Source organism: Pelmatolapia mariae, linkage group LG10_11, assembly GCF_036321145.2.
Source record: "Pelmatolapia mariae isolate MD_Pm_ZW linkage group LG10_11, Pm_UMD_F_2, whole genome shotgun sequence".
In the NCBI taxonomy this organism is placed as follows: domain Eukaryota; kingdom Metazoa; phylum Chordata; class Actinopteri; order Cichliformes; family Cichlidae; genus Pelmatolapia; species Pelmatolapia mariae.
In genome coordinates, this window is record NC_086236.1 from 54,616,151 (window position 1) to 54,632,718 (window position 16,568).

A 16,568-nucleotide genomic window follows, 5' to 3' on the forward strand; every position below is an offset into this window, starting at 1 on the left:
TTTTATTCATAGAAGAAAAGGTGGCAGAAAGAAGTTGAGATGACAAAAAAAATTGCATTTTGCCTTTTTATTGTAGTTGTTACATAGTTTTTGCTGTGGGTATAGATGCAATTGAAGCCTTGGTAGTAAAGCACTTTAGTCCAAGTTCCACAGTGATGTTATGGCACAGGCAGCAGTGTGTGATGGGCTAATGATAAAAATATAAGTGCAATGAAATCAAAGGCTTCCAACTGGATTCTACTGGAGTAACTGGTAAAGCCGATCGCTGGGTGTTCACGTTACAGTCTGAAGTGAAAATCCTACAGCTCTGAGAACCAAAGTGAAACCACCTCCCGGATTAAGCAGAAGTGACACTTTCTTTTAAAACCATGCATGGCTTGGTTTTCTTAAATTATATTTTGAATAACACTGCTTTTAGTCTATAATACACTATTCTACACATGGAGCAAAAAAAAAAAAAGACAGTCATGACATGTACATCTGTTTACAGCATTCCCCTGTATTGCTTCAAACATTTTTGCTCTTGAAAAGTCAGTACAACCCGGGAAACGCACTGAGCTCCCAGCTCCTCCTGTAACTTCAGTTTTACTAAGTGGCATGCTACACATCGAGTCTAAGGTGCTGAAAAGGTTCCAGTCAATTCAAAACAAAATAAAAATGGAGTGCTCATTTGATTTTTTTTTATGCAGATTTATCACAATGCGCTAAATTATTTTCTCAATGGCTATGTTTCCATCACAGTGAAAATTAAAAAGTGATTAGAGATCATATTATGAATTCAGTCAAGGCCATTCCAAATTGATTAACAGCATGTGGACCTCTAAAATATTCAGTTCAGTACAGATTTTGATGTTTTAAAAAGTCTATAAATTAAAACATTTTATGTGCTTCCTAACTAATAATTATAAATGTGCCCCCTGATGGTTTGCATTCATTGAGAATGAAAAAATAAACCCCACATGCCCTGAAAATGGCAAAAATGGCCTGATCTCTCTATATAGTTTTACCTACACTATGAATGGAGTGAACCTAAGTGAATCTTACAATAAGGCAACAGGATAACAGCTAATGTGCATAGCCAATCCTTAAGTTGTCATAAATATGTTAAAGCTATCTTCATAAACTACTTGATCCAAGACATAGCATGGAACCAAAAAAAGTAATTCTGCCATGACAAGTTTAAAAACACTGGTTAAAAATAAATCACAGCTCAAGAATGATCTACACTGCAATATTAACCTCTGCTCCCTCCCTGCCCCACAGACCGCACATCTGTAGCAACATTTTCGTTATTATATGTCCCTGAAAACGTCTTAATAAATAGCTGTCTCTGAAAGGCACTCTGAAATGTGCAGCTCATAGTCTCTACAAAATAAAACGAAATAAACTCTGTGAAGACTGCTCACTTGTACTTCACCTCACTCCAAGTGTTTCCAACTGTTCATCAGTGAGAATCGATCACGATGGTGACGATGCGACTTCAGTTCAAACTATAAACGTTTGCATCGTGAGCATTAGTCTGAAACCAGTGGGATCGCCAGTCAAACCTGTAACGGAGCTGTTGGCAATCGCCTTTCTCTCTTCATTTCAACTTTAAAAAATATCTGCGCCATTTCTCTCACAAATTCCTTCTTATCTAGTAAACTAATGCACGCTTGCCTTGGATATGTTGACTTTGATTAAACATTTAAAAACTGTGCTACTGCTGAATTGCTGGTTAACTGCTGAGTATGTTCTCAGATTCAGATGTCTGAATGGTTAATCAGTGTCAAGGATCTCACTTTCCTTTGAGACCCAACTTTTACATCCAGTGCAATTGTTCCTTATTTGAGCACCTTCTTGAGCAAAACGAAACACAAAACTACCACAGTAGTATATAACAAAATAACCCTCTGCACAAGGCCATCTATTCAATAGATGAAATGTCTTTTTTTGTCACAAAAGCTCCTGGGCTGAAACTAAACCCAAACACATTTATTTGAACCGATTTTCTAGCCCTCTCAATTCACTGAAGGCCACGGGGATTAAACTGCCAACTGTTTTGACTCCCACGGCCTTAAAAAAAAACCCAAAACACTTCTGCAGGTGTTTGTATGCAATATCACATTCAAAGCGTAACTGTGATGAAGCCTTATGAAAGCAAATCATGTGTAAACTGTGTTTAACCAGCAAGGGCAAAGCTTAGTGGTTTTAATGCAGCACGCCGTTTCTGCTCCCTCTGCCCATCAGTTCAGGAATAAAATCCTGTTCACGATTCTCTTTCGTTAGGAAGCACTTGGTCAAGTCCAGACATACAAAGATGAGATCAACTCATCAAAGCTGGGGTCGAGGAGGGGGATTTTAGTGCCAAGCCAGAGCAGAGTAGGTTGACGGGTTGGGTCTTTATGTCCTTATGGGGAGTTTGGGGCAGTGAAATGTAGCTTGATGTCCCGTGGGGCTCCAGCTCACACTTGCATCTCCGAACCATTAGACAAGCCAAGAGCATTTGCCTCCTCTGTTGTCAAACCGTTCCTCAGCGTCCTCCTCACTGTGCACACAAGAGGAAAATTCAGAAAGAGTGGAAACGTAATCGCCTATCATGGAAAAAGTGTTTTGTTTTTTTGCATTATATTAGTTTACATATGGAGCTGATTGGAGCTTTCTGCTCTGTGTATGATAAGAAATGAGGCCACTCGTCCAATATTTGACACCACTCACATGATTTTCGATTGGCTCGGGATCGTCTCCTCTCTCGCGGCTGCGTCCGCTGGCTGGGCCCCTGAGTGGCTGACCTGACAATCCTCTCCATGATCTCGTCTGCTGTGTCATCTGTGCAGTTTACTGGGTCGTCGTTGGCAGAGCACCATGGGGCAAAACGACCTAAAACAACACAGTCAGAATGGGTAAGCGAAAAGTCTGATGGTACCAAGGTAATAGCATCTCATAATATTCTTTAAAGAGCTAAGTCATTTAGTTAAACTACAAGCAGGCTTAACGACAGACTTGATAACCTGTAATTGTAGTTTCTGAATTCAATGAACTAAACTTGAGACATCTGGCTCTGTAAATCTCAGAAATAGCATGTTTGAGCAGATATATGAACTCAGTAGCATTACCTTGGCCTGTAGTACTAATGCAAATCATTTTTGATACTACTTTTAGTTTGCATGCTTACTTTCAGCAAATGTTGCTACAACATTTAGCAACATCTTGTAAACAGGATGTCATAATAGGCCCTTGAAAAGCCTTCAGCTGGCATTTTGGATCAGCTGAAGTAAACGTAAAACAGGAAGATGTTCTGCTCCTCTTGTCACACTCACTTTCCTCCCACAACCCTCCCTCAGCCTGGTTTTACCAGTTTATTTGTGTTAAAAAAAAGTCTTCGTCCTTTATATGCTTTGTCACTGAGGATCACCAAATAATTTGTATTCCTCTCCTTAATTTTGTAGTCTGTGCCATGTAATATAAAGCCCCTTCACTATTGTGAATTGATCTTATGTAAATAAAATTGATTTGTAAAATCCAAAACTTAACTAAAAATTAATGGATGACCATTCCCTACTCTAACTTCTCCCCCCTATAACTGAATTTATGCTTACTGCCTTGAAATGACTGATTACAAATGAACTGAAAAATAATAATTACTCATTATTGATGATAGGATATTAGAATACATTAGCTGGCCTTATGAACGGCTTCACAAAATGTTTACATCAAGTGAATGCTGAGCTTTGAGTGAAAACTACACCTGCTGATGTGAGAATAAAGGTTAGCAGCTCAAAGTCTTATTAATGATGTGTGAACAATGAATGCACGCTATCTCTAAATATAAATTTAATAGCTTTTAAGTTCAACAAGAGTTGCCTCAAGGTGCTTTATATGTTGTAAGGTAAAGACTGGAGAAAACCCCAAGAATTAGATGACCGACTACGACTAAGCACTTGGCGACAGTGGGAGGGAAAAACTCCCTTTTAACAGAAAGAAAACTTCCAGCAGAACCAGGCTGGGAGGGGGGGAGGGAGGGGGGGGGGGGAACAGCCATCTGCCTTGACTGGTTGGGGGTGAGCAGAGGCACCAAAGTGCTGTATAAACATAGAGATTGCAGAGATTTGCTGCTACATTGCTAAATAGTCCTAATTAAACTTAGGTTTTAAGTAGAATTCCTTCAGTAAAGATAAACCGTTGATGAAACTGTTACTGTGTTTGACTTGAATAATGCAAATCTAGTTTTCTGGATGGCAGTGGTAAAAATAAGGAAATATGTAAGAGTGTAAAAGCATAACACGTAAAGGAGAAGAACCTCTGGTGCTACTGGCTCTGGTGCGTGTTCGAAGGCCTGGCACTGTGGATGTTCCACTCTCTCCACCCTGCAGGCTACTTTTTAGGACGGCCTTCATGTTCTCGTGTTCTGCTGCATCTTCGGCACTCTGGATACTCTGAGGCTGACTCTCCGGTTTGTCTGAAGGGGCTCCACCAAATTTACCACTCTACAGCAACAGACGGGCACATGAGATTGTGTTAGCAGTATAATGTGACTCAACTCCATGCTCTGAGACCTTTTACATATTAAAGTCGTCACACAAGTAAACCTTTACAGGTGACAGTACTTTCTAACCTAAAACAGGAGCGGTTAGGCATTCCAAACACGCCACCCACAACTCTGAGATACAGTCTTTTTTCTCCCTCAAGACTGGTTCTTGAAACAATGCTGACATGCCGGGTTCAAGAATTTCATTATATTTCACCTGAGTATCTGTGAGTTGTTCAAGTTAGATTCAATCAACAGCAAATATCATGCAGGCACTTCTTTCTGTCCCTCCAGTTTCCTCATTCACGCTCGGTCTCTCTTACACACACACAGCCTGTCAGTGTCACAACCGACTCTGTTACAACACTCGGTGTTTTCCAAAGTTACAACAGCGTGTCTAAAAAAAACAGGGTTAAATGCAAACACCCATGCACTTGTCTGCAAACACGATTACCTCGCTATCATTGTCATCTTCACTCTATAGAAAAAAAAAATTGTAAAAATTATATTTTTGCAGACTTTAAAATAATAGTATTTTAAAAGTTTTTATATATGGGTTTTAAGATAAGACAGTGGTACAGTCTTGTCACCTAATTTTTTAGGAAGAAAGCAAATACCAGAAGTCCTTAAATATTTAAACACGTTCTTTTTAATACCTGCATTTTTGTGAGACTTTTATCTCCTACAACAGGAATGCCAAACTCATTTTACATCATGGGCCATAAGTAAGCCCACTTTTATCTTAAGTGAGCCAGACTGGTGGAAATACCCTTTCTCTCAGTGTAAAGTAGTTTAACTGTGCATTTAATTGCTGAGATATGTCAATATAAGAAAAAGAAATGCAATGTGAAATTGTACAGAATAAATATATAAAATTACAGACAATTCTGGTAGCAGAAAATGCCCTGTTTTACTTATTTATTCTACTGCTGACACATTGTGAAATAAAATAGAAATGTCTATAGTAGATAAAATTACTATAGACTTCCCTGTCATGGTTTCCTGTCAACTTTTTATCAATTACTTTCTTACTGCAGCATGAATGGCTTTGGTGGAGGTGTTTATCAGTAGGAAAAGCTGTACAAGTCCTAAAAATACAGTTAAAAGTCTAAAAACTTATTCCATCCTTTACATTTTCCAAATATGGCCAATGGATCGGATTGGATTGTCTGCCGGGCTGATTCTGGGCCCCGGGCCTTATGTTTCACACCCCTGTCCTACACCATGAAATCATCACTGCAGATTCAAGCTGTGGAGCCCAGAGGAGCATATTTGACTGAATTTCTTTGTAGGAGTGTGGGCTGAGGAGTGGGCCATCCAGAAATCCAGAGTTTGAATTCTCACACAGTGATTGAATTAGGGACCTTTTGAAGAGCGGGTGTTCTTGCCAGAGCCCGCTGTTGAGTCTGCTCTGACAGTCCGGGGGATTTTAATCATGCGGTGAGGTGTTTGCTCTGGCTTTTCTTAGCTGGCTCCAGCTACAGAATAGGATACACTAAAAACAATTCACTGATTGTTGTTACAGAAACCTATACATGTGAATACCAAGGAGCTATACCGATGTCCTTACAAATGCCGCATTTGGCGCTTTAACCAGATTAAGGATATAAGCAGCATCTAGGGATGGGCCGTATTGTTTCTCAGAAATCAGAAAGCTCAAACTAAACAAAGACGAGGATTATGAAATGGAAAAATGTGCGTGTAGGTCGGCTGAAGACGACTTACATCTGTTATCATTTTTCCCCTGGTCTTGTTCCTCTCTCGGTGGTTGGCCCTCTTCTGTTTCTGCTGCAGCACGCGCTCTCTTGTCGTGCGATATTCTAGAGCAAATTCGCTCAGTATCTTGCTAAAGCGGTGTATGCTGACGTCACGTACTGCATACACCGGATGGCCCAAGAACAGCAGAAAAGCATGAAACCTGGAGAAGAGTAGAGCGACAATGCATCATTACACATGCTTTATCGTTAACGAGAATTCAAAATCGGATTCCACAGTTATATTTCTAAGATATGAAAATTCTGGAAAATGCTAAAGGAAAGCTTTAATGTGTAAAGGATTATCTACATGTGAACGCACCTGTTGATAATTCTTCGATGTACAATCTTGAGTATGATGATCCTCTCTGCACAGTCTTTGAGGAAGTCGGACATTTTTTGTTTCAACGCTGGTTTCATCTCGTGTTTTGCAATGACTTTCAGGTGATCCCATGATGCTTTGCACCTTCTCTCCATCTGGGCCAGATTGTCTTGAAGCTGGTCAAAGTCCACCTAACAGCCAAGACAGACTTGAGGTGATGTGGCATTGGCATTTATGTCGACTAACAACAAACTATTTTAGATTAGTTTTTAAAGTGAAATTTTAAAGGGAACCTTGGTCAAGCGGGTAACAGCGCCAATCTCAGAGTAGAGATCAGTACTGTCTGGAAACTTCTCAACCACGATGGAGCAGGCGTGGTGCAGCAGAGATTGCTTATGAACTGTATCCTTCACCTCAGGGACCTTCTCCAAATAGTTCAGCTCAAAGCCTTTAGCCTAGAGATATATGCAAACACAGGAGCACACTCAGAGTGTGGGATGGAAACAATGGTCTAAAATTAAAATCAAATGCTGCTACTCTAGGACCAAAATTGCAGTGAACTTCCTTTTTGGCAGAGTCAGGGAAAAAAAGGGAGTTGAAAAGAGCTAAGAGTAGATACGTAGATTCATTAGACTGAAACTACACTCTGTTTCAGGGCTGACTGATTATTCTGCTCACCACAGCGAAGCTAAAAAGCCAGAATGAAAGACATAATCCTAATCCTAACGGGATCTCCCCTTGTTCTCCTGCCAGTTTTAAATGGCTTACTGCAAAATATAAATGCGGCCATTATTTACGGGAACTGCCTGTTTTGATGTTGATGACTTATGTTTCCCCTTTGCATGTTTGGCTCGCATATCCCAGAGGTTCATTCATAAATACACTTACTCACAGCTGCATACACACCGAGGCACACGCAAAGGCAAAGAAACACAGATGACAAAGTGAGACAAAAACAAAACAAATGAGGAAAAAAAAAAACAGAGACACACACAGGTACACACACACACACACACACACACACACACACACACACACACACACACACACAGACAGACAGACAGACAGGGCCAGGTTTAGCAGAGGCCTTGACAAGTGTTTTTACTGTAGCAGGACAGTGTCTGGTGCAGTCAGGCACGCAGAACTCTTGCCAAATCAATAGGCTGTCAGGGGAGGTGGGGGGTGAGGAGCACTGCAGAAAATGTACAAAGCGAGTAAACGCTACAAATGACTTGGAGGTTTACTCACATTGGAGCCATTGAGAAAGTTGCCAATGGCAAGTAACGTGGTCAAAATGTATCTGAGTGTCTTATTTTTTTCCAGCTGATCCATTCCTTCCTTCAAGTCCTGCAAAGGCTCTGCCACTTCCTAAAAGAGCAGGAAAATACAGTCATGAAGCACATGACACATCCTTGCATGCCTATTTTTTTTCCAGTGAAGTCTGTTCTTCTCTCATCATACAGATGTACCCCATATAGGAAAAACAAATCTTGTTTAAACTATTCACTGTATATAAAAGGCGGATGAAGTTTCTGGACATCAAAAGTGAAGATAGTTTGAAAGTGCCTCAAACCTGCATTCTTTCTAGTGGCCAGCAGGGGGAGACCACTGGGTGCAAAAGGAAGTACAGTTGTACTGAAGTCTATTGGAAAGCTGTTGCTAAGCCAAGATAATCACCAACTGGCTGTAGTTTCATATTTACAGATTTCGTGCGATAATTGCTCATATTTCACTAACTAATCGCAAGCATATTTCTTAATATATCCTTTTTTAATTCACAAAATGTAATTTTATTATAAGGAAATTAGAAGCAAAAATGAGATATAATGCACTTGTGCAACTGCTACAAGCATGATTGATGCTGACCTTCTCAATAATTTCGTAGTCCATCTTGAATGCCCACAGCTGCAGGCGAGCAGACAGCTCTGTGATGGAGGAGAGGGTGAGAAGGAACTGCTCAGCGCTGCCCAGGGGGATGGCAGGGTTGACCAGCTGAGCTTCCTGGATCTTTTGCTTCTCCTCCTCTGTGGGGATCATTGTGAGTATTTTCTAGTGGCAGGAAGAGAAAAGTTGGGGAGAAGGTGGGAAAACAGGCGTATAATACCATTTAAACACATTGATTTTTTTTGTTTTGTTTTGTTACTGTAAATCAGAGTAAATAAAAGAGAAGATTCAATTCAAAATTGCATGAAAACAACCCAAAATCAAGCTGATGATCACAATATATCTTAACATCTCTGTATTCTGATAAGCTGGGGTGTTAAGATGAGTGGGAGAGAGAGAGAGGAAGAGTCCATAAGGTGTGCGTCATCAGGGAGAACCTTATTAAAAAGACTTACCTCGATGCCTTCTTTGTTTAGTGCGTACTCATCAAAGTTGAGAATGGCAGTCTTGATTGTGCGGGGAGGAGGTAAGACAGTCAAACCGATGTTTATAGCATTGCTGCGCTTTGAGTCCAGGACTATGATCTCTTGCCGTTTGCCATCAACAGCTGCTTTCTACAAGATACAGAATATTATGAGTGTGTAAGAAGTGTGCAAAAAATGTATCCAACATTATCAACCTTAGTAGAAAAAACTCAGTTATAATTATTTTTTCTTTTTCCTGATTCCCTGTGTGGTCTGTGCTTAAAAGACTTGGAGGTCTACATGGCAGTGTTTCTTGGTGTTACTGCACATGTTCCTGAAAATGTCACAACTTTCTGCACTTGAAGGCATTATTTTAGAACATATTTTAGTTTCCGGAGCAGGGTTGGCCCCTGAACCTACAGATTTTTGAATCAGTGGATCCTGTACTAACTCTGAAGATTTAAGAATGTGTTGATGTGCTCTGGTCCCATAGTTTACTTTAACATAGAGGTAGGGATGACTTAATCTAAAGTCCATCTTGTACCGTGTGCTTCCTGATTTATATGAGACAACAAGCACAATTAGCACCAAACTAAATCACAAAATGATCCTTTCAAATAACAAGCTAGGGAGGAGAGTTGCTCTAACAGCAGTCTAGACAGTAATTACCTTCGTGACAGAGAGCTCCTTGGATTTGGACTCAAACAGCTGCTCCAACTTGGATGTGTCCAGTGTAATTGGCTCCAGTTTGGACCAGAGAGAATCCTTACAGAATTTATGACTCTTACACTGCCAGTCCACAGGACGAACCTCATTCCAGAAGAGACGGATGGTCTTCTTCTTCTTCTGGAAGAGAGGAATATCCCCTCGGCTCAGCTGAGGGGATGGCGGAGGGATAGGGGCCATAAATGGCGGAGGTGGAGGCATCATTTTGCCAAGGATGGGAGGAGGTGGGGGGCATCCAAACAGTGGTGGTGGTGGTGGCAGGGCGGTATTGCACGGCAGGGGAGGAAGAGGTGGTATTAGGTCACCTGACCCTGTCGTGCTGTCCATATCTAAAATGTCCATGTCATCCTCATCCTTCAGGTCGGTGAAGTCCATATCTTTGATCCACAGCTCTCTTGGTTTGGCCATCAACTGGTCCCAGATATAGTCCGACTCTTTCTTTGGGGCTAACGTTGACGAGGCAGCGGGCGATGATTTTTCAGCCTGTTGCTGCTCTTTTGAGGTCTCTGCTTCAGGTGGAGATGTCAGGCCTTTGACCAAATTTCCAAACTTCCCTGCCACTGCCCGGACGCTGCCCTGATTGTCCAGATTTCCCACCTCCATCTTTTTCACATTTTCTTCTCTGGCCTGTCTGTGAGCCTCCAGTGTGGAGATCCTGCTAGCCAAACTCGCCACGGAGTCATTCACCTCCTCCTTCTCACATTTACACTTCTCCTTTTCAGATTCTCCCACTTTCCCATCATCCTCAGCGGCCGTCTTCTGAGCATAGAGCATGTCCAGCATGAAGCGTTTCCCGTTGAGAATTTTGTTGCAGTGGTCATTCACATCTGCCTCTTTAATGCACTGAGTCCATTGGCCTGAAGGTATAGAAACAATTTAGATCAAATAGAAGGTAATATGAATAGTTGATCATCAAAGTAAGCAAATAAAATCTGCTAAATTTTTTAACTCTACCTGCTTCGATTTCACGGTTGAGTTTCACCTCCCGCTCCTCTCTCTCCAGAGTGCTACTTGTGGAGGAGATGCTGGACGCAGAGCAGTTGTCCTTTTCATTCACCTCTTCATTCTGCCTCTCTTTTTCACTCAACAGCACACTGTCATCTACATCCCTTTCTGTCACCTGCTCCTTCTCAGACTCCTCCTCCAACTCTACTGCTTCTGCTTCTACATCCGGCTCTCCCTCCTTTACCTTATCAGTTACATCTGCTTCTTCTTCTGCTGCCTCATCCATACGCTGTCTCCGCTCCTCAAGCTTCACCTGCTCTCGTGTCTCTTCCTTACTCTTGCCTGACTGTTCAACTGAAGCCACCTCTACCGCTACCTTCTCTTCAGCAGCAACATCCTCTGTCTCTGCCTGCGACGCCGCCTCAGTTTGCTGTTTGTCTGGTTCAGGGGGAGGTGCAGGGGAAGGTTCTAATACTGGTAACTCTGGTGCTGCGCTTTTTATTCTGGTCTGTGGTTCAGCATGTGGGATGTGTTCTGTTCCTGGAAGAGAAATTACGGCAATATTAAAGAAAAATGTTACTTTAAATGTTTCTGTACAGAGTTATGTGCCAACGTATAACTCTGATAGTGTTCAAGAACAAAAAAAAGTTAAAGGAAAATCTAAAAATATATTTAAAATTGCTTCCCGGCATATCATTAAGTGTGCTGATACTGACATTCTCAGACTGAAATACATAAATCAATCACCTAATCCCTTTATACGACTGGCTGAAACACTGCAATGCTTTACAAAAAGTCTGAGAAAAATCCTTCAGCTTCAGCCTTTATCTTCAGTTTAAAGTCACCAAAGAAGCATGCTTTACAAAGATAAACTGAAGAAAAAAACAAGAAATTTCTGATTACAATCTTACATTGAAGTATCTTGAAATTACTGAGAGTCATTCACTGAGAGTTGATCAGCTGTTAACCTCTGATATCAATCCATAGGAGCTGAAGGCCGAGCGTAAGCACCTCTGCACATCTACATTGCAGTGCAGCTTCAGCCCAGCTTCTCCTTTTGTTGCTTTGTCTGACTTTATCATTTATATAGCGCCAAATCACAACAACACTTGCTTCAAGGCGCTTTATATTGTGAGGTAAATATAGATGGTTTCCCTTATTTACTAAGTGGTCACAACAACAGATGAATAAGCACAATTTGTTCGGCACAGGTTTTTGTACTGGATGCAACCCTCCCTCTTACACAGGCTTGGAACTGGCACAAGGAGTGCACTAGAACCCTATATTATTTGCGTATAAGGCAAATGTGTTAACCACAACACTATGGAGCCATTAAATCACAGCAGATGGAAACAGAATTATTTTTATCAAGTTTTAATGACAGGCCAAGTGAGTGAGACAGGAGCACAAACAGCCAGTATTGTGTCCTTCAGCTGTGTCATCAAGCATTCATTCATTCATTCATGCACATATTTCTCAAGTCCTAATGAAGAATACATGTTTGACAAACAAGGTTTACCCAAACTCTGGTGTGTGATGGTGGAGGTGTCTTCCTGTGAAATCACGGATGAAGGTGTAGCACAGCGGGATGCTGAGCGGCTGGCGGGGTTTGGACTCAAACACAGAGTTATCTCCGTCCGCCCTCTTGTTGGCATTTTGGGGCGCTCCCGCTCAAACTCCTCCGCAGCTACCCGTTCCACAGCCTTGTACCTGCAGTGACAAACAGCTGCTTTTACTTTTATGTGGACACTGCGCTGTAGTTACATGAAAAGCGGTAATGGATAACTGAATAAAATACAGGATGCACAATAAATTTGTTATGGTGATGAGGATGATGTTTTTTGGGGTAGTGACATCTATATAAGCATAAATTTCCAGCAACTCTAACTATTGAAATATACATGACAGTTTAGACTTTAGAGGTATGATGACCTCATATAACAATGATCAAAAAGTTATGTCAATGAATAGAAGCCATTTACGTTGTCTCATTCCAGGGTAATTACGGAAAATGGAGCCATAGTCCCATTACTCACTGAAATGATGACAAATGATATCCATTTTGATAAAGTTGCCAAAGTTCTCTATAAGATTTTTGGCACGAGGTAACACTTCACATGTCCCTCAAAATTGTGTAAGTTGCATTTTCAAAAAACATGCATGCCAAAAGACAACTACACACTATTCCTGTTAAACGTTGGAACATCTTACGGCCGAGGCAAATTGTACATCTGCAAATTGTACATCTTATATCTGATCAGATATTAAAATGCTTTTTAGTTTTTAACCTAGCTTCACAGCTGCAGCAATAATGTGCATGCATGTGAAACCCTGAAACAAAGTAACCTCACCTTTCTTCTCTGGCTTGTCTTGCTTCTTCCCTCTTTTCAACATAATCTCGACTGAGACAGAAAGACAGATACGGATCATGGAGAGCAGGGAGCGCATGGGCAAAAGACAGTTTAAACCTGCATTCATACTACATAAGATTTTTATTTACATCTGATATGTACAAAGAGATCGCCGTATGATGCTCCATCTGCCGTTATTCTCTTTACAGTGTACACCACTGTATGGACAAAAGTACTGGGCAGTGTACACATTAAACTTACAGGAGCTGCTGATGTTGATGTCAGAGGAGGAACTGTGCAGTTACTGAATCAGCAGAGCGTTGGACTTACATGGGATCTCTTGCCACCCCCTCTGTTCAATGCTGGATGTTCAGAGTGGACATAGATGGCCTTTTTTACTTTTGTCAGTCCAAAACGTGAACACTGGTATCCTCGAAAGAGTGGCCTTTATCTTTTAGATGCAGATCCACAGCCAAATTTGTCCTGTTGAGGTGGCTCTTGTATGTTGTGCGATTTATGATGTGGCAGTTTGGTTTCTCCAATGTAGAGATCTGAGCTTTGCTCGCCGCACTGCACAGCAATACACTGTGCTGCTTAGCTTGTGTTTGGGAGTTCTGAACCAGTGTTCATCTGAGGGTGTGGCTGCGTCTTAAGTCCACTGGGATGTCATGCTCAGTGAAAATTCTCCTGAGCTTCTCTGACAAGAATGACCTTTAAAATGAGCCATTATTTCACAAATGTTTGCAAAGATAGACTGAATGGTTTTAAACACCAGTGGCAACGGAGTGAAATTAGCTGATTTCAAAGTTTAAGAGGTGTGGCCCAATAATTTTGACCATTTAGTTTATCTGATTATCCTCACAAAGCAGTTTTTCCTCACACTGGAGAGATATGTGGTCATCTTTAGTGAGTGAAGATGGCCTGTTGTTAACCCGTCTTTAATAGGTTCCACTGTACAGAAGCTATACATCATTTTTTTTAATGCTAAGAAGTCACATAAGGGAGGCTAACCTAAAGCGGTTCCTCTCCTCTCTTTCAATCCTCTGCAGTCGCTCCTCTCTTTCCTGGCGTCGCCTCTCTCTCTCTGCAGCCAGAGACTCCTGATGCTGTCTGTATGATAATGTTAGCAGCCCCCCTATAGCAGGTCTGTGAATCAGAGAAAAAGAGCAAATAAGACTAAATTATTGCTAATTAAGTGAATGACATATACTTTGATTTATGCATTTGCAAGTTTCTTCAAAATAAAAGCTTGACAGAGTTATAGTTAACATTAAAAATCTTTTGCATTAGCCGTGTTGCTAACCTGTCAGGTTTGGATTCTGGTGTGGAGGTTGCTGAACTATTAAAACGATGGACGGGTGATGTAGGAGTTTGGTTCTGGGATATGGATTTGACGCCAGGATGTGGAGTGCCATTGCCACTGATTCTGTCAAAAGAAAAGGAAAATATGTGTTTTGCTGAAGACAGACGAAGACACAGAGGTGGATGCACATCATCACCACTAAAACAATTTAAGTAAATAACTTCAATGTGGCTTCTTAATAAAAACAAAAAGATTAAAAAACCTGAAAAGTGACGTTTTTTCAGATTTATTTCGTAAAACTATAAATTTGATATATTATTAAATATATTTTAGCAAGAAAAATATAATATTTAATAAAGAGCTTGCACATACTAGTGGACTAGCCATTACAAGAACATCAAAAATGATTTTGGTAATTACCAGTACTCTTAATTCTGTGCAGCTATAGCTTGTGCTCTTGCACTGGGTGGTGGTGTAATACATTTCTTAAGCACTGTATGACTTATAACTGTATAACTTAAACTACGGCGACTGTCCCACTAAGGCAGTTCAGCAGCATCACTGTGAGAAAATCCATCCATCAGTTATTGCTCATCCATGTTTGTGTGTGAAAACAGCTCAGCTGTAATTATTATTTTTTTGACTAACTTGCACAACAGTAAAAATGGTATCATTACATTTTCAGTAACTTAAGCAGACCCAGTCACTGTTGTTTTATACTACTGTTCAACTCTAAAGCTTTTATATATCTTGTTTAACATTGGCCTGTTGACTCCTTGTCTTACCTTTCAGCCCAGCAGGGCTTTCTAGCAGGGCAAGATGAAGGAGATGTATTATCTGTCAGACTGAAGATGTAAGTGAGAGAAAAGTCAAGTCAGATTTGAAAGACTCCAAAGATTAAATATCTAGCTGTTAGTCACATAAAGAAGACAGTTTGAGGAAGGAGGGCTGCAAGACCACAAGACGACAGAGCAGACAGGGACGATACAACATCTCCCTCTGTCTCACTGATTAAGTGTGCATTTTAGAAAGCAAAATCTACCATAATTCCTGATTTTAAAAAAACTTTTTAAAGCTATTAAGTGTTCATTTTTTATTGTCCAGTGAACACCATTTGCTACATGCAGAGCAATGTGGTTTCTGTTGCTACAGACCTACAGACTTCAGCTTAAACATGAGCAAAACTACACAGTAACTGTAACCCACAGTAACAATTGAAACTCATTATTGCTCTGACGTTATTTATCGCCTTGTCTTGGATTAACTGTGGCACAGAGCCACAATGAAAGACAGATGAGGACTAAATGCAAAATAATGCTTTCCAACATCATGGAAAAGGACGGGGCTTAATAACTTCATCGTGTAGTGCAAGTCTTCAGTGATGGCATTACATTTTTGTACAATTATTTGTATTTTTATGATTAAAATGCTGGGTAAAGGTATAGTGAGATATACACAGACACCAGTGATGGAGTGGTTCCACATTGAGAGGTGTGCATGTAAAGTAGTGCTTTCTCAACCCCAAACGACACCTGCCTCTGGTTTAAGTCAGGGGACAAAGGGATGGAAAAGGGGTGGAGAGGCTGGGGTGGACTGATACAGAGGGTGTGCAGAGCTTGGCGCTCTATTCAGAGCAAATGGGAAGAAAGAGTCAGGTGGCTGTGAGGAACACACCAAGGACTAAAGGTCCTCTTTTTAGGTGGAACGGACACAGGAGAAGATGCCCTGGTCTTGACGCTGAGATACTCTCTCTGCCCTTCAGGGTCACTGGCTTTAGGGAGGATGTTGGCCATACACTTTATGTTCAAACACATGTTAGGAGTGTCTGCTACATCTGGAACCGCACTAGGATGACAAAATACAAGAGAGTAGGAGTCGAGAGAGAGTGAAAATAATCCAAAATGGAAGAGAAAGTAGGGAGGTACTGTGTGAATAAAAATAGAGAAACTGTATCACGGTAGTTGGCCTAAAATACCTGTGAGTGCCCTGACTAGAGGAATCAGAGACTGGATGACTTTCATCATCTGCCTCATCCTCATCCTCATCCTCCTCCTCACCCTCCTCCTTATCAGCCTCATCGTCTTCCTCTTCCTCTTCCCTGTGGTGGGCGAGGAGGGGTTGAGGGTTGAAAGGAGGAACGGGAGGATGCAGGGGAGGCGAGAGAGAAGAGAAATTGGACAAAGACAACATGAAACCACACAGCAGAAGATGAAAGAGAGAGCACACAGAAATGACAAAAATCTACAGACATGCTTTTCAAGAAAGCATTAAAATTATTAGTGTAGAAGAGAGACATGCCTGAGAAGGTTAGT

At 41.1% G+C, this 16,568-nt stretch overlaps 1 protein-coding gene across 5 annotated transcripts in view; it reads right to left on the reverse strand.

Moving 5' to 3' along the window:
* Positions 1-37: 37 nt before the first annotated feature.
* Positions 38-16,568, reverse strand: part of fhod3b (formin homology 2 domain containing 3b) — a 92,098-nt gene continuing 75,567 nt past the window's right edge. Inside the window, exons 11-28 of one of the 5 annotated variants that reach the window (XM_063485812.1) lie at positions 16,232-16,354; positions 15,931-16,101; positions 15,042-15,101; positions 14,257-14,379; positions 13,965-14,099; positions 12,954-13,004; positions 12,122-12,312; positions 10,612-11,142; positions 9,601-10,514; positions 8,923-9,081; positions 8,450-8,632; positions 7,832-7,951; positions 6,877-7,038; positions 6,584-6,774; positions 6,233-6,425; positions 4,280-4,466; positions 2,698-2,859; positions 38-2,527 (exon numbers count right to left, since the gene is read on the reverse strand). In XM_063485812.1, the coding sequence (XP_063341882.1) occupies positions 2,445-2,527; positions 2,698-2,859; positions 4,280-4,466; positions 6,233-6,425; positions 6,584-6,774; positions 6,877-7,038; positions 7,832-7,951; positions 8,450-8,632; positions 8,923-9,081; positions 9,601-10,514; positions 10,612-11,142; positions 12,122-12,312; positions 12,954-13,004; positions 13,965-14,099; positions 14,257-14,379; positions 15,042-15,101; positions 15,931-16,101; positions 16,232-16,354 (3,739 nt within the window). In that variant the 3' untranslated portion in view covers positions 38-2,444. The remainder of the gene's footprint in view (positions 2,528-2,697; positions 2,860-4,279; positions 4,467-6,232; positions 6,426-6,583; positions 6,775-6,876; positions 7,039-7,831; positions 7,952-8,449; positions 8,633-8,922; positions 9,082-9,600; positions 10,515-10,611; positions 11,143-12,121; positions 12,313-12,953; positions 13,005-13,964; positions 14,100-14,256; positions 14,380-15,041; positions 15,102-15,930; positions 16,102-16,231; positions 16,355-16,568) is intronic. The other 4 variants (XM_063485814.1, XM_063485813.1, XM_063485815.1 and 1 more) reach the window with 4 other exon arrangements.